The sequence below is a fragment of the Triturus cristatus genome, chromosome 10 (genome assembly GCF_964204655.1).
Source record: "Triturus cristatus chromosome 10, aTriCri1.1, whole genome shotgun sequence".
NCBI lineage: Eukaryota > Metazoa > Chordata > Amphibia > Caudata > Salamandridae > Triturus > Triturus cristatus.
This window is the reverse complement of record NC_140593.1, coordinates 756,345,727-756,370,994: the sequence shown is the minus strand read 5'-3', so window position 1 is coordinate 756,370,994 and position 25,268 is coordinate 756,345,727. Positions and strand designations below refer to the sequence as shown.

At 44.0% G+C, this 25,268-nt stretch overlaps 1 protein-coding gene across 1 annotated transcript in view; it reads left to right on the top strand.

The window, feature by feature from the left end:
- LOC146789960 (ectonucleotide pyrophosphatase/phosphodiesterase family member 7-like) overlaps positions 1 to 25,268 on the top strand; it is a 320,802-nt gene that overhangs the window by 108,620 nt on the left and 186,914 nt on the right. Inside the window, exons 3-4 of the mRNA XM_085628277.1 lie at positions 9,201 to 9,827; positions 21,521 to 21,761. Coding sequence (XP_085484403.1) covers positions 9,201 to 9,827; positions 21,521 to 21,761 — 868 coding nt within the window. The remainder of the gene's footprint in view (positions 1 to 9,200; positions 9,828 to 21,520; positions 21,762 to 25,268) is intronic.

Here is a 25,268-nt window from a genome sequence, read left to right as displayed (position 1 = left end):
ATTTAGTGATCAAGGCAAGTCTACATTTAGAGCTTCCCGCCATTCCTATTTCATATGTGGTCAGACGGCATATGTACGTTTGCCTCTAGATTGGGATGGTACTTGCTACATTGGATTCCTTTTGCCACCTGTTTTTCTAGCTCCTCCTGATTATCACAGAAATACTCATTTAGTACACAACAGAGAAAGGAGAGATCTCCCAATAGTCGATTACACTGAAACAGCATGGGAAAAATACACAGATTTCAATAAAGGTCTCTTTCCCTATATAGGTACCGTTACTAATAGTAAGCTGATACGTAGATTAACTAGAACCCTTGAAGCAGTAGTGAACGAAACTATTTCCGCCTTAGGCAATTTAACAGAAGAGCAGTCTGCTATGCGGATTGTTGTGCTTCAAAATCGTCTTGTCCTTGACGTCATCCTGGCCGATAGGGGCGGAGCTTGTAGGGTCATCGGATCAAGCTGTTGCATTTTCATACAAGAAAATTCGCCATCTGTATATAAAGCCATAACTCGCCTTCATAAGATTGTAAGCCAGATACACCAGAACCCAGGCACCTGGACTTGGTCCGGTTGGTTTTGGAGTGTATTATCTACCTTTGGATGGAAGGTCCTATCTTTCCTAGGTATTGGCCTTCTCATACTATTCAGTTGCTGTCTATGTCTACAATGTGGACCAGCGATCTGTGGTCTGTGTGCCACATCGTGTATTCCACCACCAAGATTTCATTCATCCCGGAAGAAGAAAGAAGAACAAATGATGCTATATGAACAGATCAACGGATTGATGAAGATTGATATCTCTTAACGGGCAAGTAGGGGACAAGGAGGGAATGTGGAAATATGGATTTTTCTGATCAGTTATGTCCCCTATCTTGGACCCCAACGGTTTCATGTATGAATCACAAGTACATGTATGTTCCCTCCAGTTCCAGTTATGAAGACGCAAACACATGTGCGTCCACCGTCAACATGTCCTCTTTCAGATCCGCCATGAATAGGCCGGATATTCCATTCCTAAGTATGAAAGGCCACCGGCTTTATATGGTTCACTTATGCCATTTTACAGTCCAGGCAAGTAGGCCCTGATTCTGTCATCAAACTCTTCTTGCCTTCTGCCTCTGAAAGCTCCAGTCTGAGCCTGCATCTGTGACCATGAACCTTGTCTCATTCCCTGCGCGGCTCACAAAGCCTGACATCAGCCTGTTGTCTGCCAAAAACTGTATTTCACCTTCGAAATTATCTGCTCCGTTCCCTGCCCAATGCATTCCTGTCTAGTAGTTTAAGTAAACATTCTTCCAGCTACCGAGCAAAGGCCCGGCTTCTCTGTCTTGATGCAAGTAATTCATAGCCCTATTACTATGGAAGATTTCCGCCCTCGCATCTAGTGTAGACACTTAGACGCTTGTACACGCACTAACAGTCAGTATAGTCAGTATAGAATAAGATTCTACTCTAAGAGACCTCTCTTTTGGATAACATAGTTCTTTAAACATAGGATGTTAGATATGATTTGGGATTAGGTTGACTTGACCCTCCAGACTTCTGTCGCCACATGTAGAGCTAAATGTCAAGTCCCCTTCACCCCCTAGTTGCACGTCAATCACACGTCATGCTGCTGCGCGCGCATTTCTGCCAAGTATTTCTGCTGACATTGCGAAATTCTTTCATGGAACCACCCTATTATGACATCACATCTGATAACGTTCTTTAATCACACCCAGTTATGCCTATTTTTGCTACGCATGAATATATTATCCACACTATCAATTGTTACGCCTCTTGTATTTGCTTCACTGTAATGCCTATTGTATAAAAGTGATTAATTATCAATAACGTATGTACTTCACTTCCTGAACCTTCGTGGTGATGGAACTTGGAGCAACCGATTCGAATCGACCATTGGAATAAAGCCCATTCCGAACCTCTAATACCACGGATTCTGCCTCTTATTTACTGAGCTATTTTATTATGTTTCTGTATCAAATTAAGTCCCGGTAATTAAATTATTTACCACAACTGTTGGGGGGGGGGGGTACGCTCCTTGCATACGGGGTGGGGGTAGGGTCCGTACATATCCGTCCCCACGCTATGTGATGCTTGTGCGGCCCGTACCCAGGCCTTTGCCACGTGGGTGCGATCCGTCCCGCCATTGTTGGGGTGACGTGTGTGGGCATGGTCCGACTCGTACCCACGCTCTTCAGGCGTGGGTACGGGACGTACCTGTCTGGTTGTGTTGCCGGTTCGCGTGGTGACGGACTTCCGTTGTGGCGGTCGCTGGCTTATCAGGACACGCCCCCACCCCCTCGTGGTGACCAGGGCATGGGAGTCAGGTATGTCCAGGCCATGTGTGGTGTGTGACTTATGTGGTTGTTTTGTGGCCTGCCCTGGTCCTGCCACCCCCACCCCACCCCACTTTCCCCCCTCCCCACCCCACTTTCCCCCCTCCCTTAGTTATTCTGACCTTCTGCGGCGTCTGCGTCGTAACCTGTAGAGGAGGTGGACTGCTATGAGGGCAGGGATGACTCGTAGGTTCGGGTCCATGTCTGTCCGTCGCGTACGGGTCCTCCTTGATCGCGTCGTCCTGTCGCGTACGGGTCCTCCTTGGTGGCGTCGTCCTGTGTGTCCGTCACGTACTGGTCCTCCTTGTTCGCGTCGTCGTCTGTCCGTCGCGTACTGGTGGTCCTTGTTCGCGTCGTCCTGATTTCCCGGCAGTTTTTGGCTGCCGCAAAATATTCACCGTGCGGGGTGACGTCGGTGCGAATCGTGATTCCTGGGTCGTGAATGGCTGGCTGCGAGCGTCCCGACGTCAGGTCGGCGCTTTCCCGGATCGCATTGGTAGGTGTTTTTTTGTTCGGTCGGGCTTTTTTACGATTCGTACGGTAATGGTGTACCCGTGCGAATCGTAATTCCTTGTTTGTAAAAATTGACGACCGGGTACGCGTCGGGCGGAGATTGTGCTCCGTCCGACGGTTCGTACCCGGTTTTTGCCGGATCGTGATCGGCACCTTATTGTTTTCTAAATTAAGCACTGCTAAATCCTGCTGTAATGTGGGATTTCAGAGACTCAGACCGGACTTGGAGTGTATCCGAGCATCAGTGCCCAACCAGCCACCACTGAAAAATAGTAAAGGGCAGGGCTGGCTTTAGCGTTGAAATTCTTGGTTGGAACACCTCCAATGATCTCCTTTCTCATGGATTCCCTGACTAGACCCTTCCAATGGTGCTCCTCATCTATACTTAGCCTCTCTCACACATTTATTTCTTTTAGAGTGCTACTCATCCCAATATCCACTGACAGAGCGCTTTAAATTACAAGTATATTACAAGGCAATGAGTCATACAAGCGTGTAACTCAATGTATAGGAAATGGTACTTAAGACAATGAGGATTACAAGATGTAGGATTCAGGATTTATCCATACTGGTAGGCATTGTATGATAGGAGGGCTTGGTCTGTAGAAATGAAGAGGCAGATTAACTAAGTTTTTACGAATTGCAGTAGTTGCTGTGCTGCCTTAAGTGAAAAGAAGGGAGAGCACAGCATCACCATATTTAAGAAGATATGGTGCTGTTGCTCTCTCCTTTAGTGCTAGTGTACCTGAGGCTACCTTGCCCCAATACACACACCTTTGCACCATAGTGCAAGGATGTTTGTGCGATGTCAAACTTAGGTTTTAAACTGGAAGGGTACCCTTCTAGCAGAAAGTTTCACCCTTTCACAAAGTTTAACACTTTACTATTTTGTTTGTGTGCTGTACGGTGCAGGACACATGCAAAGCTAGAAAGGTTTGGAGAAAATAATCCTCTATTCCACCTTTATGCCAGCCTTGAAGATTCATAATTTGTGATGCCAGTAGATAGGGCTTAGCCTCAATTTCCATCTGTGAGTCCATGGGAACTTTCATGTACCTCCCATGGCATGCCTCCTTGAAGTAAAGTGCCGCACGCTGTTACTTTAGGGCTACAGTCAAAGGGATTTACACTAGAAAGTAAGCCCCAAAACAGCACTTTGCATCAAGGTTTACATCACTTTTATGATTCAAATCGGGTGCAAAGTGTTAGTAAATCCACCCTATAAACGTAGCAGAATTGTATTGATGCCCATAGGAACCCTTTTACAAATCTTAGAAGAACAGAATGGTAAAAAACAAACAATGGGATTCCAAACCTATGCCTTTCAATTTCCACTTCGCGCACTGATGCCAGTTCATAGCTCAGTGTGCTATATTTGAAGTATTGTTACTTTCGAACTCCAAGTAACAAAAGGATCTCTGTGACAAAAGCAATGACCCACTTCATAAAATACTAATATTTGATCTTCATGTCACAGGCCGTGCTTTGCAGCTGGAACATTAACTCTCTATGCACCTCTATAATGAGTTAGAACTGTGACTAGACCCATTTCACATCTCACCCTCAAGTGCATTGACCACCAGAGTTATAATGCCATTCTAAGTATCCCCTGAAAAATGCTGCACACATATGGACCTCTGCAGGCTGTTCTTATCTTATTTCATGCAGAGAGCACTCCCTTAACTCGAGTGCCCGGTTCGATGGCACAGGTTGGAACCGCCCCAAAGCCTGCGGTGGGAAAGCGAATCCTGCTGCTTTCTACAGATACCAACTGGAGCAGACCCCCTACATGTAAGCCAGAGAATGTATGGTATGAGCTGAGCCAGAGGCAAGCCAGGTGGTGGCCTAAGTCTTAGCTGAGCCTGAAAAAAAATCAGCAAAGAAACCCTGAGTTTTTTTTCTGTGTAAATCACAGAAAAGGATATGATAAACATGTGTGCAAATAAACCAAGATAAACATGTTGAAAATAAATGTTAATTTACTGAGCTTTTGGGTTTCAGGTTTCTTCAACATTTGCTTTAGATTGCTTGTAACAACATAAACATTTCAACAAGTGAAGGTTTTAGGCATTGTGTCTGTTCTGTCTGCAATTACACACTTCATGTCTCAGATATTAATAATAATATAGATTAGATTCATAACGCACCTTTCTGTTCATCTCTGATACAATGTGTGGTCTTAGCCAGATATGGTTTGCCCTGTGCAATCTCGGTTGCAAATGTATATATGTATTAAAAATAAGTAAAACTGAGCATATGTTGGAGCCAGAGCTGTGGAGATGCAGTTCAATCAACTGGTAATTTTGTAAGTGCTGAGAATTATTGTGGTTCTAAGGGATATTAGACCTTGGTTCATAAGAGAATGCAAGAGAGAGCAAATACAATGAGTTCTGGCGAAATCATAAACAATGCCAAAGGTGGCGTGGTTTGTAAATATCACCAGAACCTCGGGACAGCAATATAGCACCATATTATACAGGGTACCTGTTATGTATTTTTATATTACATGTTTTTGGGAAGTTATCTTAAAACGCTGTGTTCTTCAAAGTGCAGCAAACAATGGACACTGGTTGGAATTAGAATAATAGGCTACATTTACCTTTCTTGAATAAATGGGTAATATGGGGGGTCAGTGAATTTAGGAAAAAATTGCAGATTTGACCACAATTGTTGTTTCTGTCTCAAATGGATAAAAATAATACTGAGGGAGAATGTGCCACATAATTTGCATTTTTTGCTGCACAATTCAGGTAATCTAACTGCATAGTTTGGTCCTCCATGCTGCATAAATCTAGTTGCCATGGCAATGTTAAAGCTCTGCGCACTCTATGGAGGCGGCTAAGACTCTTTGGCGCTCCTCGGTGGCCCTTGTGTACGGATGGGGGGATAAGAACGGCTGGCCACTTACCCTCGGGCAAACCGGATTATTCCTGCCATTGTGGACTCCACTGGCGTGACTCACACAGTCGCAGTGGCACAGACCTTTGCAGATTATTACTCCCAACTATACCGGGCTCGGGCGCCTGGGATCTCTCTTGCGGAGATGATGGGGACGAGCGGGGTGGATCCTGGGCAATTGGGATGGGAGGCTGGTGAGACTTTAGATCTGCCCATCACGCTGCAGGAAATCAATGAAGCAATCAGTCACTTGGCATCCGGGAAGACCCCGGGACCGGACGGCTTCCCGCAGGAATATTATGCCCACTACCGTGAACCCCTTGCCCCGAGGCTTCTGGATCTCTATGCTGAAGTGGTGGAGAAGGGCTCGTTCCCGCTGGAAACGGACACGGCCACAATAGTAGTCCTTCCCAAAACACAACCCCCATCACAGTCTTGCTCGGATTATCGGCCGATATCTCTCATTAATACCGAAGTTAAGATATACGCTACCATCCTGGCGCAACGGCTTCGCCCGCATCTTGTCTCACTGGTCCACCCGGACCAGTGTGGATTTATGCTGGCTCGAGGGACTAGGCACTGCTTGCGGCGCCTACATGTGGCCCTGGCCCACCGGGAGCGCCTATCTCCTTATCTGGCCCTTCTACTGGTCGACTTTGAAAAGGCCTTTGACTCGGTGGGGTGGGTCTACCTCAGAGAGATCTTGGAGCACATGGGTTTCGGCCCCCAGTTTCGTGCCATGGTCCGGGTCCAGTACGTGGCTCCACGAGCCCGAGTGTTGGTGAACGGAGCTCTCTCCCACACGTTTTCCATAGGGCGGGGAACTCGGCCCTCCTCTTCGCCCTGGCGATGGAGCCCCTGGCCGCTCTGGTCCGATCGGACCCTGTTCTCCGTGGGTGGAACTGGCCGGGTATGGTCCCTGATAAGATTGCCCTGTACGCGGACGATGTCCTTCTCTATCTCTCAGACCCGGCTGTTTCTGGCCCTCGTGTTCGCCAGATTCTTCACCGTTTCGGTCAGGCATCTGGTCTCCACCTAAACCCCAAAAAATCTGTCCTGGTCCCGTTGCACCCGTCTAGGCAATGTTTCGATTGGCAGTCTGATATTCCCCTCCGGAGACTCTCCTTTAAATATTTGGGGATCTAGATCACCCTTCTTACGGAGCTCTGCTGGTCCCTCAACGTGGCCCCTGTGGTTAATAAGACCCGATCGGACATGGTGAAGTGGCAGTCGCTCCCACTGAACCCATTGGGGAGGATCGCACTCTATAAGATGATGATCCTCCCTAAGTTCCTATACATGCTACAGAACACGCCCTGCTCCTTCTCCCGCTCCTGGTTCTGGGATATGGACAAGATTGCGACTAAGTTTCTCTGGGGTGGCGGTAGGCCCCATCTGGCCCTGGACCGTTGTCGGATTCGCTCATATGACGGAGGCCTGAGCATGGCTAACCTCTATTTGTTCTATCTTGCAACTCGGCTTCTGGTGGTTCATAATTGGTTCTCGGGCGGGTGGGACGATCCGGCCTATAGGCTAGAGGTACAGCTCGTGGGGTTTTCCTCCATTCAAAACATGCTCTACGAGGCGGTGATCCCTCTGTCGCTCTCGGACGTTACGTGGGCCCCCTTCTTGGCATGGCGTGCCGCTCTATGGCATACCCGCTGGTCGAGGACACTGACCCTAGTCACACCACTTTGGCATGGTACTTGGCTGCGGGAGGTAGCGGGGTTAGAGGGGTTTCGAGCATGGGACCTTCTGGGAATCTCTCGCTTGGGTGACTAGTGGCGGGGGAGCCGCATGTGTTCCTTTCAGGAGCTTCAGGGCCGATTTTTGTTGCACCCTTCGCAATTCTATAAATACCTCCAGCTGCGCCATGCGGTCCAGACTCACGTCCCTCTGGACTCACGGATTCCCGACCACTGCCCGCCTGAGGCTCAGGTGATGCTGGGGTGTCTTGGGAGGGGAGGAATTTCCCGTATTTATCGTTCCCTGGTTAATAACACCCCGGTGGACTGGGATGGACTGAGGCAGCGCTGGGAGACCTGGGTGGGTCCATTGGATGAAGATGATTGGAGGGACGCCCTTATGGCCCCCAGGACGGTTACCACATCGGCTAGATTGCGGCTCATCAAGCTTTATTACCTACATGCCGCCTATCTGACCCCAGAGCGCCTCTATCGTGCAGGCCTTTCCCCGGATGCTTCATGCGCCCGATGTGGGGTAGACCCGGCGGACTTCTTCCATATGGTCTGGAATTGCCCGTGCTTGGGGAGCTACTGGGGTGGGATTGAACTTGAATTAACAGAGGTCCTGGGGTGGGAGTTCCCCCATGACCCCAAAATGGCTTTGCTGGGGATAACGGATGGATTGGATGGATCCCGCAATGAAAAATATTTCCTAACTACTGCTCTGGTAGTGGCTAAAAGAGATATCGCAGCCGCCTGGAAGCAGATCGATCCACCCAAATGTGCTAAATGGAGAGGGGGCGTGGACTGGTGTGCCGCACAAGATCAGACGTTGTATGCTGCACGGGGATGCCCCAAAAAGTTTCGCAGAGTATGGGGGAAATGGTTAGGGGGCTTATTCTAGGGGGGGGTACGGGTGAGGGAAGCGGGAGGCCAAGGGAGGGGATGGGGGATTTTGCTATTGATTGTCATTGATTCCATGATATGTCATTTTGATGCCAGTTCAATCGGACTTTTGTATGTGCTCTTTGAGTTTGTTCTTTCACAAGAAAATGAAAATGTGATTATAAAAAAAAAAAAAAAAGCTCTGCAGAGTGGTTTGTGGTTTGGGGACTGTCATTTTGATAACAAAATCTGTATTTCACAGGCTACTGGGAAGTATTTCCCATTTATGCCCATAATGGGTTTAATAGATAGATAGATAGATAGATAGATAGATAGATAGATAGATAGATAGATAGATAGATAGATAGATAGATAGATAGATAGATAGATAGATAGATAGATAGATAGATAGATAGATAGATAGATAGATAGATAGATAGATAGATAGATAGATAGATAGATAGATAGATAGATAGATAGATAGATAGATAGATAGATAGATAGATAGATAGATAGATAGATAGATATCATATTACCTTCTGCACATTTGCATATATGCTTTCACAGAATGATATAAAAAATCTGCCTCACACTTTAGTTCCCCATTCCATGGTACTGGGGTAGGTTTACCACATAGAAATTGTAGACTCACATTCAATTTTACCTTGTTTTAAAATCGCATCAGTAGCATCCAACTCGTAATTAAGTCCACTGACATATCGACACACAACACACACACGTACACACAAAAATGCCTTGTTGGCTGATTGCAATGCCATGACTTAATTATCATGGGTAATATTTGTATCTGTGTAATAGTTTTTGTCATTTTAGTGTGGCTGAAAATGAGGTTAATGTCTTTTTCATTACACAGGGAAAAAAGGTTGGCTCGTTCCATTATCCTGGAGGTGGGGCCAACTACAGTGGACAGCCTGTTTACAGGTCCCTGGTGGAATCGTTTGATCATCCCGACAGTAATGAGACAGAATGGAAACAGAATATTGACATTGTCATGGGCTGGTTTACCAAAGAAGATTTTGACTTTGTAACACTGTACTACGGAGAACCAGACAAAGTTGGTCACAGTCCAGGCCCAGAGACAGAGGAGAGAAAAGCCATCATTAGACAGATCGACAGGACCATTGGCTACCTTGTGGAAGTCATTGAAAGGAACAACCTGAAAAATAAACTCAATGTTATCATAACATCTGATCATGGTATGACCACTGTGAAGAAAAAACCAGAAGTGAAGGAGATCTTACTGTCAGACTATATAAATTACCGTAACCTCGTCAAGTTTGATATAGTGGATTATGGCGGTGCTGGGATGTTGCTTCCAAAGCCAGGAAAGGAAGAGGAGTTGTACCAGGCTTTGAAAACTGCTCATCCTAACCTCAAGGTCTACAAGAAAGAAGAATTCCCAGTACAGTTCCACTATGCTCACAATAAGCGCATTTTACCAATCCTGGTTTATGGTGATCTGGGCTACAGCATCAATGGGGTGAGTTCAGTTTAATGTAATGAGCAAACCTTGCATTGTGAAGCCATAACACTGGGGTAATTATCTTTTAAAGTGAGTAGATGCAGCCTTAGATTAAAAATGTCTAATTAAGGGTGTTCTTGTCAATGTATGGAACCCTCTGTTGTTATCCCAAAATATTTCCTATGGATCCTCAGATCTGAAAAGAATCAGGCGGAAATAAGTTCACAATAGCAATATTTACTATCCTTAAGCCATCGTGGTCAAAGCTTTGACACATGAACTATGGTGGCAGTTCTGTGTGCCAAGAGGATGGAATAGACATATAAGTAATTATGTAATTTGAGAAGCTCCAGCTTGGTCAGGCACATGCTCAAAAGGCATACTATAAGTCAAAGAAAATATGAATCCTTACTGTTGGCTAATCGAAAAACAAAAGACACATACTTGAATAACCAAATTTAAAAATACTTATGGAATGTGATTGAACCTACAAAAAATGGCAAGTGGTGTTATAACCTCTCATTTAATGCTGATCAGGTAGGAATTACATTATGCGTATGCAAAGTAGCAATTCACATCTTTAGCCCATAGAGAGCAGCCAGAGTGAAAATCCCCATCAATGAAGAGGAAATTAAATTGGCTGTAGCTGGCCTTAATAATGGGAATTTCAGCTCTTGAAGCCCATTTTACAAAATGTTCAAGGAACAGATAACAGGTACATTAAAAACCTATATACAAAATAAATGTATAGGCACTTACCAGGACGACATAATGGTAATCTAGAATAAATGATTGAAAATAATTCAAAACTTAAATTATGGAGGTCAAAATAGTAACATAAAACCATCTAAATGAACAGTGCTTGCAATTTTGGCAAAATCTAAGTATAGGCATCAATATTTTCAGGATATTCAAAACTTGTATTAGATCCACAAAATTAATAATAAAATGAACATTAAATGAACAAGAAGCCCAGGATGCTAGATTCAGCCACATCACACATGATCAGTCTTGTTCGAGATTTGTGTAAATGTATTATAAGCAGTGGGTAAACAGCTGAAAATAACATCCCTGTCAATGCTATTTGTGGAACTGCACCTTCAATTAAATATTTAACCATAGAGCAATGTAGCATTTGTGATAATCACTGTCTGACAAATGGTTATTGTAATGGAATTGTTAGATCATACTCTGCCCAAACTTAATAACTGGAGAACCAAAATGACAGAAGGGGCTTTATGAGAAGAACATAAGCGGAAAGAAAAGATGAGTGAGAACCAAAAGAAAGAAAAATTATGCTTGGGAATTATTGAAAGTGTCTTAACCTAATAACTTGGATCCAGTTCTGAAAAGTACAGCTAACATCTAATTGGCCAAAGATAAAAAAGGACGTGAAGGTGTGCACTTAAGTGTGAATCAATATTCGCCATATTCAAGCGGATGCACAACGTTGGCGTATTTTTCACTGAACTAATATTTGACGATGATGGTGAGGATGTTCTTTCCCAGTGAGCCGAGACTCCGGCATTATAATCTATCTCAGTGGTTCATTTTTGGCACAAAATAGGTAAAACTGTTTAAAGAAAAAAAACTACATTAAATACATTTTTTAAAAATGAGTAATTTTGGATACTGTCGAGACAGTCTGGGGTTATCAGTCATAATTAAAAACAAATTGTTATGGATCCTCTGATCTCAAAAGGTGTTTCAGAGATTGTGGGCCAAATGCACAAAGGGACATTGCGCTTGCAAAGGACACAAAACTGGCAGAGTAAAGGGAAAGTTCCAATTCACAATGCACACCTGTGTATTACAATTCACAATTGCCCCGGCAAATGGCAGTGCACAGATTGGGAACTCTTCTGAATCCCAAGGCGGTTAAAAAACGGTGGGCGGATATTCCTTCTACTTGCAGCTGGAAAGGTTATGTACGTGTTTTGTGTAAGCCCTGGCTTTAGCAAAGCATGGATAGTTCTCTACTGTCAAGATCAGGCGGTAACATTTAGAATGTGTACGTTGTCGATTATTGGCATGTGCAAGTTCCAAAGCTCAAGAGAAGCAGCGATTGGTCCTAGAGACCACTGGGCCCTCGCCCAATGTCTCATCCACAATGTGGCACTTTCCATGGCATTCTGCCGCCTGTTCCGTTGAGTGACTATGGGGTAGATTTACTTAGGGCTTGCGTTGTTCTTGTGTGATGCAAGTAGTCGCCAGGCAAGGCAAGTTCGTAAATGGGATTTACAAAGCCATGCAAGGCACTAATTGCGCTTCCATGCATGTCTGTAAATAAATGTAATACAGCAGCTTACACTGCGTTGCGTTACATTTCGCTGGGCGTTAGATGTTCCGTGGGTGAAGTGTAAGTGTTCCCATGCATCCACCTGTGGAATTTTACGCAATCCCAGATTTACTAAAGGCAGTAAACCTGGAATTGTGCTAAAGTAGGTCACCTACCAAAGAGGGGCGTAACGAGGAGAATTCTGTATCACACATAGAAAGAGGAAATTGTCTCCTAGAATTGTTTTTGTGCAGGAAGGTACCTTTCGTGCACAAAAAACAATGCAGCTTGTAACGCAGGCATCCTTGCAGCATACAAAGATGCAAAAATGTAAACATTCAGACTCTGAGATAATCTTTTGCAAAGCCTCACTTAGTAGTGTCAAGCACTAGAGTGAGGATAAAGACGTCAGAGGCGAGACAGCAATATAGGCTGTACACAAAATGAGCAAAAAATGGCAGTAAACGAATCAACATGGTGTCAGGCTATTACAGTGATTTCCTTTTTTTCGTTCATGTTGCATTCTTTATTACTAGCCAAAAATAGGAGCGTAATCAATATTTGGAAGAGTTGCTTCACAGACTAACATTTATAAATGTGCATGATGCTGTAAACTATGTTTAGCCCCGTATACTGCTGCTGCTGTTATTGAGTTTTTACATTTGCCAACATTTAAAAAAAAATATTTTTCTTAATAACAATTACATTGCAACCTGAGACCAGTCAGTCTTCCTTATTTTTTAGTCAATAAAACCCATAACAACCATTCAGAGATGTGCAATAAAATATGTTAGTAATAATAAAATTGCCTTGCCAAAAGAACAGAGTTCAATATACCTTTGAGAAAAAACATTAGGAAGTATTTTTTCAGGTGCGTTGATAAAATCCATCACAATGCTTTGCCTCTGTTTCACTGACATTCAGATAGGAAACATCAGTTTTGTGACAAATAACACGCCTGCATCTCTCGATAATAAAGCGCAATGGTGCTTATAGGAAACCTTGCTAAAAACAAAATTGATTTTTCCATTAGGAGGTACTAAAAAATACATGATCTAAAAGTGTTCTTGAAATAAAGGGTATTACTAAAAAGCAATACCTAAAATATTAAGGAATGAACCAACATTGCAGTTATGCCCTTTTAAAAACTGTTGGATCTATTTCAGCAAGGTTATTTAAAACATAGTGTTTTACTGAACTAAAAATGCCTTGCTGTTAGCCATCGCCCTTAGGCTAGGTGGGATTGCGGTGGTGTTTTTGCTTTCTATTCGAATCGCTGCTAGCAGTCACACTGGTGCTTGTTTATATCAGTGATCTATTCCTAAATCATTACAAAATTTGTTACACTTAAACAGCCCGAACAATCAGACTTGGCTAAATGTTGGCCACTTCTGTCAGTGTACAGGACAAAACTATGGTCCCGATTCACAAAAGTAATCTGAGCCAAAATCCTAAACTTACTACTTTTGCTATTCACAGAATGCATTTAGTAGTAGTAAAGTTAGGATTCCTAACTTTACTACTACTAAACTGAGACAAAATCCTAACTTTACGACTTTCGGTATTCACAAAAGGCATTTAGTAGTAGTAAAGTTAGGAATCCTAACTTTACTACTACTAAATGCCTTCTGTGAATATCAAAAGTAGTAAGTTTAGGATTTTGTCTCAGATTAGTTCTGTTAATCGGCCCCTATGTGTTTCAGTGGGCACAACCATTTACAGTTTGCGTTTCCCAATCACCCCAGCACGATTGATCAATCCCATTGAGGTAAAGTAATGATTTATCAGCCTTTGGGCTTTCTTTTGTGCATGTCCTCGGATTGCTGGTTAAGTATGAACCTGATTTAATTCACACATTTCTCATATCTTGACAATACCGTTGGAGCAGAGTGCGTGAATCAGAGCATGGATGCTTCCTAACACCGCAAACCCCTTGGGCCAGAAAAATCGCCTTCAACAATTGCCTCCTAAATGTGTTTAATTCGGAACAGCAGCACAGTAGGTGCAACCATGATTCATGTCTGTAGCTGCACAGCCTACATCCCCCGAAGCCTCCTTGGCCGGGGGTTAAAGTGTCACAGATAATGTACAGGATCTTCCAATGGGTCTGACCGTTTATAGCTTCCAGGAGGTATGGTTGCCGCTTCCCCACCAAATAGGAGTTGTTTCGCGGATTTAGGGATGACAGTTATTTAATAGCCTCAAATATTGGTCCCTTGAAATATCCCTCAGTTGTCTGTTTATTACTTTTTTCCAGGCTGTGTAGGATATATCCACATTCTTTAAAGCCATTTCCACTATTTGGAGGGACACAGTGGCGCCCTTCATGCTTCATCATAGGGCGCTCCTCGTCGGTCCGGCACTGCAATGCCCAACGGGCCTGGTGGCATCTTTAGCGGAGATCTTCTGATCTGAGAACGCCGTATGTGAAGGGTGTGTGTAAAAGCAGGACGAGTTCACTGGCTTCTAGTGTTTGTAGGCAGGTGGATAAAATAGACCCTGGCCCTTATGATTTCTTTTAATTCAGTGTTGGGGCTGGGACTAGATAAAAACAGTGGGGCTACTGTAATGAATAAGGATATTAGAGTAGACTATGGTTGACTGAGGTCAACATGTTTCGTGTCTTGAATGCTCCGAGGTAGAGCGACACGTCTTCAGGACCGGAGGTAGATATATATGTATACTGACCTCTATTGGTCAGTTACAGAAAAAAAGAGAATCTACCCCAAATAAATCAAGATCCTCATTGGGGTTCAACTAGAGTGATTCTGCCTCAGAAGAGTAGGGCAGAAGGCCTCATAGATGAAGGATAAGAGAACACCTGATCATTGGAACGGGCCCACCGAGTATTGGTGGCCGGCTGCATTGAGACCTGAGATTCTCCTCCTCACCTGGATGTTGATATATTTTGTGTAGCCTGTCAAGTGTCATATAGATCCAGTGTAGATAGTGGAAGTGCGCAAGCCTAAACCTGGCATTGCTGGCTACCTCTTAGACTTGGAAGCAAGCCTGAACCCATTCAGCGTCAGACAGGGGGATTCGCAGATCTTCATCCCATTTTTTGTTTCTTTTTCTTCTACAAAACGAATAAAGTAATACATATATAGATGCATAACTACACAGAAAGGGTATACATGTATTAGAAAGATAATATATTCAGATTTAAAATTGTATTATATAATCTCAGACTTTCAGGTGATGCTGTACTTGAAACTAATTTATTTGTGCATTTTTATGACTCACTTCTTATTTTTTGTTTATTTAGTTTTTTCATTTGATCTTTTCCTCAATATTTCAAAAGTGCAGATAGCAGCCCAATCAGTCAATTTCTTCAGTCAGTGCAACTGTCATTCCTGGTTTTGTCTTATGTCTAAGCAGGCACCAATCTTGGTTACCTGCCAGTACACAGTTGAAGTCACCCCCCCCCCCCCTCAGATAAGTGGAAGATCTACATATGGGAGCAAGATATTTGGCAAGGTCCAGTAGAAGGTCTTATGGTCAGTGTTGCATGCATGTGAATTCAGGAGGCATACTTACTTGCCATCTAATATCCTAAACAAAATTACAAAGTGGCTTTCCACATCCACATACACATGCCAATGCTGAAAAGGTACACCTGGTGCCAGCCTGATTGTGACCCCCCCCCCACACCTGGTGTAGGAGAAATATACATTGAGGAGTACACCTCTCCCTGCCATTTCTTTTTCAATTCATGCATTTTCTCTTCATTCAGATGTGTCTCCTGCAGCAGGGCTACACATATGTCTTGTCTATGGAGGGATGTCTGCACACTTAGTGCTTGGTGTAGGTGTTACGACCCCTGACGTTCCATGTCTTTATGTGTAAACACGTCAGCACTGTCACTAGCCATGGTCCTGATGCAACACATAGCCTCCTTGATCTCCACAAGTACCACAGTCATTAAGCAGTGGATCTGATTGCCCTGAAGGTGGTGTCAATGCTCTGTTCTATTGCTTTGAGAGAGTCCCTCTCAGTGTGCATGTCACCCCGCCCTTCCCCACCCTTCAAACTCAATAAACAGTTCTTTCCCATATTGCCCCTAAGCCTTAGGGTATCACAACAGCTCTATATGTTTACCAATTACACTCCAACAGGGACTGAGTTCACAAACTACTAAACATTCAAATAGAGGACGGTTTTGTTTTCCCCGCTTTGAGCCAGAAGATCAGCTAGTCGCAGAAGTCAGGACCTACCCACGTCCCTAAAGATTCAGTCCAGGACCGAAGTATACTCTAATGCAGAGGTCTTCACACTTTTTTGCTCTGAGCCCTCCTAAGCAAAATGTTTTGAGGTCGGGACCCCCTCCAAAACTTTATGGCAAGGATTGGGAGAGCAGGATGGACATGGCTGTGTGCAGGAGGCAGGGCTTATTAGATGATTTCAGGAGTACTTTTTCTACAGTTCATAAACCACACTAAATATGAGACTTATAAAACAGCAAATTCATCAAACAAAAGCATGTATTGTCCCAAAAAGACTGCTCCCCGGAATTGGGTTTTTTTGTGAGCCCCTCACACCCTTGGACCCCAATACAACTACACCTACTGTACCAATGATAACTGCAGTCCTGAGTAGCAGGCTATCTCCTCTCCATCTTTCACCTCTTCCCCATCATGCCTGACCATCACTCCAATCTTGAAACAGGCTCTTTGTCCCATTCAAAAAAAAGAGCTCCCATGTTGTATCCCTTCTTTCTGCAAGGGTGCCCTCGCTTGTAATGCTAGATAGGAAAATAATCTCCCATGCCTCTTTTTTAAAGGTAGATGGTCATAATTGTGAAGCAGTGGGCCCCTCAAACTCCTGGGCCCCAGCCCTGCTGCATCTGCTTCATTAATGATAACCAACAGGGCCACTTACACACCTGGCAGCAGTACCTGATGAATAGCCCTTTAAATAAAAAAAAGGCCAAATATATTGTCCCCTTCTTTAGGGTATAGCTCTGAAGAAGCTGTCTCTGGCCATTTTTAAACATAAACATTAGTCCCCATACAGTGCTCTCTATTATGTGCTATCTATTTGACAATATCCATGAATCTCGCTCCTTTCCTCTTTCTCCTGGACCATTATTCTGAGGCCCCAGGGGACGGGCGGATTAGGGGTCTTCATCTGAATGCAACCCAGCTGGCCCAGCCTCCCCTTGGACTTAGCTATCACAATAAAAACTGTCCCAGAACAGTTAATGCTGACTTGGTGGTGCCTCTGTCTGAAAGTGAAGGGTGTGGTGGTAGAGCAGAAAGTTAAAGAAGAAACCAGCTTTCTTACCAGCCTTAATTGGTTGAGTCACTTAAAGCCAGGGTCACCAGATTTATGAGTTTCTGCAGCAGCAGCATTTTCCACATAATTATGAGTTTACCGCATTTGCTACATAATCCATCATCTGCTGCATAATCGGCAGAATTTAGCTCAAATGAAACAAAAGTTACTTAAAACGTGACAAAGTGTTCAGGAGCAGTGGAAGGCCTTTTGGAAAGACTGACTAGTAATCTTAAAGCTGCTTATTGCTGTATTTGGGTGTTAAACTGGTGCTAAGGAGGTGAAATATTGCCCCTAACAGCATAACCATGAGTTAAAATGTCAAAATAATGAAGTAATGCTAACCACAAAATGTGCTGCATCGTGCCTCACAATTTATCTTTTCTTGCTGCTAAATTTATGCAACCCTTCCGCATAATGTGGTCCTCTCCTGCTAAATAATTCCAATAGCTCTGCTTAAAGCTTCATGATGGTAAATATTTATTCTGTTTGGGGTGTAATGTTGGGGTGTTATCAGCTGAGTTCTGGAATAATTGAGACACATAAAAATGTCTGCATTAGATACAGTCTGATTACTTATTACTAAAAACTATATTTTGTAAAAACTTGTTTTATCTCAAACCCTGCATCAATTTACAGCACCCTAGTTCAGACTATGTGAAATACTATTTTAAAATAATGACTTACATATTCGCCGTGCTTTCTGCCACAGGCTGGGACTTCATAGCACTATAAACGGAGCCACTGGAATAATGTGACAGGAGAAGGCCAAATTATGCAGCAGGGTTACCAACATTTTGCAGCAAGCAAAGGCGAATTATGCTAAATAATGCTGAACATTTTGTGATATTATTACTGAACTATTTTGACATTTGTACACTTGTTAACACTGTCCTGGCATATTTTCCTTCATAAGTACCAGGTTAATACTGCAATAATGCACTTAAATTACTGTGAATACCCAAAAGGAAGACTTTGTTTTTAGCAACATCTTTGACCCTGCCAGCACACTCATTGACCTCTGACCCCAAGGCATTCCATCACAGTTTAGAATTCAAGGGCACTGCGTAAATGAAGACAGCCTGAAAATGGAGAAAATACAGCCTTACTTCCAGACCATCTTCATTTACAGAGGCATTTGCGCCCCCCTGGGAACCCATCCATGCCCCCCCAATTTGAAGACCTCTGCTCTAATGTCACAGGCCCATAGGTGTCCATCAGGTTGCAGTGGCTGCCAGCAACAACGCTCACAAATACCACAAAGAATATGTCTCTTCTTTGAGGTAGGTGATCTTATCTGTCTTCAAGTGTCTGCCTACCAACATCCTCAGCAGCCAGTGGGAGAGCACACAATCCCTCAGACTCCCAGGAAGACGTAGTCGCCTCCAACCAGAGGTACCAAAATTGCCCAACACAGAAAGGAGAATATATCCCTGCAGTCATGTCAGTTCTGATCAGTTCATTAGGGCAGCCGATTCGCCTTCCTCTACGCCCCCCTGTGTTGCCAATGCTGTTTCATCCATGATCCGGAGATTCTTCTAGCACCAGCGTGCAATCTGGATGTACCTCTACTTGGGTAGCCGGTTGCTCCTTTACCATACTCAAAGGCCATCTATTCTCCAGTCTTGTTGACCTATCACTGCTCCTGGTGCCTCACTCGTGGTGGGCCTGCGAGTTGGCGCTACCTTTCGAGGATAGCCCATCGAGCCAGTCCCATACCTCCTCCAATCCAGCAAAGAATTGCGTATGGTCCTCATGCACTACACAGAGTTTTGCCAGGAACAGCAGCATGTATTTAATTGTTGCAGGTTCCATTTCACCCCCAGGAAGGATTTCTACTCCAGCTGTAATCGTTTTGGGTAATCGGGAAAGATGTGAACAGTTCCGACTCTAAAACTGGACATTGTTCTGCTTTCTGGCCCAATTCAAGATGGCGTCCTTGTCTCTGTAATTGAGGATCCTTGCGATCATTGCTCGAGGCACTCCTCCTTGGGGCAGAGGTGAAGGACCAGGGTTCGTTGGGCTCTCTCAATAATGAATAACTGGGAGAGTACTTCAGGTCGATCAAAGCAGGTTCTTGAGACAGTTCTCTAGGAATTGTTCCTTCACTGTCCCTTCTGCGCCCTTCAGAAAGCATACAAATCTGAGGTTGCATCTCCATGATCTCCCCTATGCTTCCTCCAAGCATTTGTCCAGGTATGCCGTTTTGTCAGTTATGGTGCAGGCTGTTGTGTGTAGTTCCCCCAACTCTGTGGTGACTCCTACCACTGTGTGCTCCCTCTCCAAGTACCGGTCATTGACCATGCACAAATCTGCACTTAGGAGATTTACTTCAATGGATACAGCATCCATTTTTTTCCCACAGTGTGTTGCAGTTGTGCAATAGCCGTCAGTATCTGGGTGTTGAAGGTGTCGTTCGAAGGCAAGGACTGAACGGTGTCCCCCTCTCTGTCATTCCATGTGGGACCCCTACCAATCTCTGTGTACCTGTCCATTTTAGTCTGCTGCAACATGCAAGAAGGTCTGTCATGCCCTATCACTGCCCCGATCGCGCCACATCAGGATCAATCAGTACCAGCAAGCAAAATATCCCTCCTCAGTGTTGACGACTTCGGAGCTACAGTTAGGCAGAGGGTGCAATCCCACAGGGCCTCTGGCCGCAGGCAGCTACAGTCTTGAAGATGGGCAGAGGTGTTATCTCACAGGGGCCTCTATAATCATGCAGCCCTTCCTCTGTCTCTCTTACAGCCAAGCACTAGCACAGTGAGGCTGGGTAGAAGAATTAAGTCTCTCTCCTCAAATTGGGGAGCTCAGGGATCAGGCATCTTCCAGTTTGCTGCAGATGTTGTGGCCCCAGTACCTAACTGCCCTCAAAAGTCCATCTCTGGGGCAGGCCCTGGGCTCCCCTGATCCCCACGGGCATACATGCCTACCTCTTTAGTGCTTCCATTGTCCAGATGTCAGGCCTCAGTATGCACAATTGGGCCTCCACATTCCTCCTGATACTCTGTGCTGCTCCAGATTCCCAGTGGAGAGGTCAGGATCACTTGTGCGCCAGAAAAGAGCTCCAGCACCCACTGCTGGCATTCGCCACCAATGCCGTAGCTCGCTGTGCCCTAGTCGTGTGGACATATCCGTCATCCAGTCCACCCTCAGCAGCAATGGGGGCCCTTTGCATGTCCCCTGGGCCTCCAGGTCTAACACCAGCGGCTCCCACAGTCACTTTGGAGAGCTGTGAGGGCCGCAACCCAGTGTCTGGTACTGGTACGGCCGTAGATGCTGGCCATGCTCTCCCGTCTCAGCTGCTTGCCCATGACATAGGCCCCAGGTAAAGGGAACCAGTTTCACTGTTCCTCTGTGCCTCCCAGCCACATTTGGGGCTTCACCTGTCGGACCGCTATACAAGGCAAGTGGTCCAGTCAAGAAATGCTGCAGGGGACAGTTGGATTATGCTGGATTAGGCTGGGTAGCCGGCGGAGCTTTTACCTAAGATGTGCGAACGGCCATCTTGTTCGGCAACTCCCCATTACAGTGATTTCCAAGCAACTTTTGGGCAATGCATAACCTGTGAATGGATTTTAAAAGCATACAATTTGGGATATGTACTGTCTTTTACAATTTTACAGCATCTCTGATAGTGTACAGAAATGGTAGCAGTGAGTATGTGCAAGGTAACCCGTGAGTATATGTAAGAGGATATGAGGCATGCTCTACAGATTTGTGGAACCAGTAGATCTGTGATACTAATTTTGTATTCCCCACAAGACCAAATTGAGTGACCCTGGATATTATACCTCATTAAGCCTAATTTATGCTATCTGACAGATATGGGAGCATGTAGAGACAAAGCAAAGTCCATATTGTTTTATAACTTGTATATTCTCATTGTGAATTCCCTTCATTTTGGTGAAGCTTCTATTAGAATTGCTTGTTTGCCAGATTTGAGCATTCCCCAACACTTGGCATGCCAATTTACATTGTCAAAAGAGAATTTGTCATAATGGATGAAATTGCAGGTATTTTAGGGATCACATAATAAGATTGTAATATATATGAAAGTCAAAAGCGATAACATAAGAATCGAACAGAGAAGGAAATAAAAAGTTTGCTATAACTATTGACTTAGGTTTCCTAATATCAATGGATACTTTTCTTACAGAGAGTCATAATCTATGTCAACAAAGGAGACCATGGTTTCGACAACAAGGACATGGACATGAAGACTATATTCAGGGCCTTTGGTCCTGCTTTCAAAAGGGATCATGTTTCAGAGCCATTTGACAGCATTCACATCTATCCTCTCATGTGCAAGCTGATAGGAGTAAATCCTGAGCCAAACAATGGCTCGTTGGCCTGGACAGAGCAAATGCTTGAGCCCTTACAGCCTACAGTTCCATCTGGTAAGACATTGAATTTTTGTAGCATCATTTACTTGAAAAGTATTGAGTGAGTGAGTGAGTGAGTGTACTTACACAGAGAAATGTTTTGAGACTCTATCTGGGGGCGACACACGAGGCAATGTTCTGGATTTCCAACATTAGGGCACAAATTCAGCAATAGTCTCAAAAACAGTTAATCCCAGTGTGAGTGGAGGCAGTAGCATGGGGAAAGCATAAAAAGGCTCTGAATTTGGGAATCTGTGAAGAACCTGGTGTTCCTCGATGTACAGGTCGTTCCCCATTCCGTGGGCTGTTATTTATAATGCCTTGATTCATGGATGGACAAACCATCCGGAATCGCTAATTCTGGTCCCACTTTATCCTCCATAAATGTGAGGTATTTCTCAATGAAGCCCTTAGACTACATCCAGTCTTGGCTATACTCAATGCACAAGTCAAAGCAGTTGGGAAGCTGAGAATACTTTTATGTAGCTTTAGATTCCACCAGCAAAATATTAACAATACTCTGCAAATCATACAAGGATTGAGAAAAGAGGCGCCTAATAAACAAATAGAAGAAATCTATAGTCACTGGACATCTTTAAGCCCCTGCATGCGAGGATGGCTTCCTTGAAGCGGAATCAACCAGATCTAAGGCTTTGTTCCCTACCTCTGCAGTCATAGGGAACAGAATTGGATTGATTCTGGATTGACATCCACATATGGTTACACACAGAGAGGGTCAGTATTAACAAAGCAAAAATGAACTTGGAGAAAATATACTAGTTTGTTTTGTTCAAACATATTTGATGTTACAAAAATACTTATGAGAACGTTTACTTTTTAAAAATGTATACTGTACTGAAATTTGCCACCAGTATTTTTGTGACCAGTAAATAATTTTAAGAACTGGCCTATGGACTAATAGGTCAAGTCTTAAAATTTTGAATCATAGTAGGGGTCTATCCCACCTTCCTCATGAATTTCAATGAAGTAGGTTGCGCATTGAGACCCACTAGGATTGGAAGCCATCACATGGATGGTGGCCTGCTCGGGTCTGAAGACCACCATGTCTGTGATGCTCTATCTCGTCTGACCTACCCCACTGTTGCACCTCACTGGACACTGGATGTAGGTGAGAGTTAAGATTTTGTTTCTTCAGAAAAACCAATAAAAACAGATTTGAACTTCAACTAAAGCATTATTTTTTTCTAATAGCCCGTTCCCTTGAAAGAAATGTGTCCGGGTATACATTTTATTAAAGTTTGTTTAATCATTTGCAGTGATCCCTTGGACCACCTAGTTTTCAACAAATCTTTTTTTTATCATTCATAAAAGGGTATGAGTCCCATGGGGACCCCTCCCTTTTTGCAAAAGCATTGCCACCTCATTTGAGGTGTTGGTAGGTTTTCAATGTTTGAATGCATACAATACCAATTTGATATTTGGAATGGATGCCTAAGTCATGCTCTTTTCGGATACTGAACTGGTGTCCACTTGGAAACCTATTTCCTACTCAAAAAATCAGATCAGTGTATAGGAAAAACATCTTAACAGTCACAAATACCGAATTGGAGTGTGTGTGACCAATACAATGCTTAGTACATCTTGCCCAAAGAAACCAGTCTTACCCAGCCGTCTGCTCCATGCTTGAGCTCTTGGTACTGCTGCTCCTGGCAGAGACAATGAAAGTCACACCACTGCCAAACCAGGAAACCAAAATCAGCCTGGAAGCCACCACTGCCATAGAGACATTAACTGCAATGCAACCAAGAGCAAGTAAATGCAGGGCTTCGCCTGATTACAGTGACAAAGCCTGACACCCACTGGCAGGACTTCCATGCTCCTTAAGATTTTTTAAACAAGGTTTGAAAAAGACATTAAATTGAGTTGCTCTGTTACCGAGTAATACTGCTTTGTATTACCTGCACCTGTAAATAAACCTGACTAATTCATATAGCTTTGGGAACTGTGGCGACAGAAAGTGGACCATAGAGGGGATGAGTGGGACACCAGGGAGAAGGTGCTTCAGTGATAGGTGCAACTGATTCCCCATCTCTATTACGCTCTCATCATGTTGTGTATTCATTAATTTTGCTATGTGATTAAAATAGTTTCTTTTCCATTACAAATAACCACTGACCTTGACATTACATTATGTCAATTGTTTGGCTGTTGAGTTCTGAGCTCGTGCCTTCCACACCACATCACTGAGTGGCTGCTTGCCTTCATTCTCCTGAGAGTCAAGTGCCGAAAGGGTTGTTCTTGACCCAGTTTGCAGAGTCTTAGTAGGACAGACATGAGTACACCAGTGGAAAACGTCCTCACCCACCATAATTGTAGCCCAGTAGTCCCTATCACCCTTTATCATATTCTCCCAACTCAATTGGGATCTTGTAGTGGGATATTTACCACACCAGATAAATATCATTATACTGGAGTCAGGTTTTTAAAGGGTTTAGTTAATACCTACTGTTCTTAGTTTTCAACTTTGAAATGTGGGATAACCGATAGAACTGGGATTTAAATCACAACATTCTACTTTTCTGAGCATTTCAGGGCCTTTTCCACAGTGACTGTGGCAGGTCTGATCTGCCACAGTCTCTGTGGAAAAACTTTGAGAGTGTGACAATCATCTCACAGCTCATGATTTTGATCCCTATGCAAACTCGGATCGAAATGTAGCCCTGAACTCCTTAATTACAGTCTAAGCTGCTGAGTTAAAGTTTCAAGAGACAGAGGGTACTCAGTCGAGATGAGGATATTACCCCCGCCATCCTGAGGGACATTTGACCACCGTATCTAGAGTTATCCACCAGCCTCAGTCAACTCTACACATTGACAGGAACCACAGTGACAGGAGTATGCCCTTGAAAGATGAAAAACGATGAAAAACTACACCATGTGAGTTTTTTTTACTGTCCCTAAGACGGATAGCAAAAAAAGCAATCAGATCGCACTCTCTCAATTAGGCGGGCGGTGGAATGGCTAACCTCTGGCAGCCTGTACTCTGCCTGGCCAGTGGAGCAGTATGGCAGTGATGAAGCCGGAGTAGGCTCCGTCGTCAAACTTTTTACAGTCTGGCCCTAAGTAGAGTATCCTAATTTACAAAAGGACATCTTTTTACCCAGATGGTTTCATTAGTCATAAATGCTGTCTGCAGATCTATTTTTCCTACGTTTGCACCCTGTTCCCCACTTATCTCTTTTCTCATTAGCAGGTTCAGTAGTTATTTAGCTAATCCCATATCCCCAAAATCATACTGTCCGCAAGAGTTACTTTAAACTTGGCTGAAAAGAGAATGCCTCAAATGCTTTCTGACATCTTTCTTTTCCTTGACTCATATCTCGGATGCAACACATCTATCTTGGAATCGTCCATTTCTATGACCCATTTCTACATCACAGTCTACAGGATTATATGATTATGCTCATTCTATAACATGGTGGAACGTCTATTTTTCTGGCCTGAAATAAGTTGTCTGGTTGTCAATCACATCTCATTGTTCATCTTTGGCATCTACTTCAC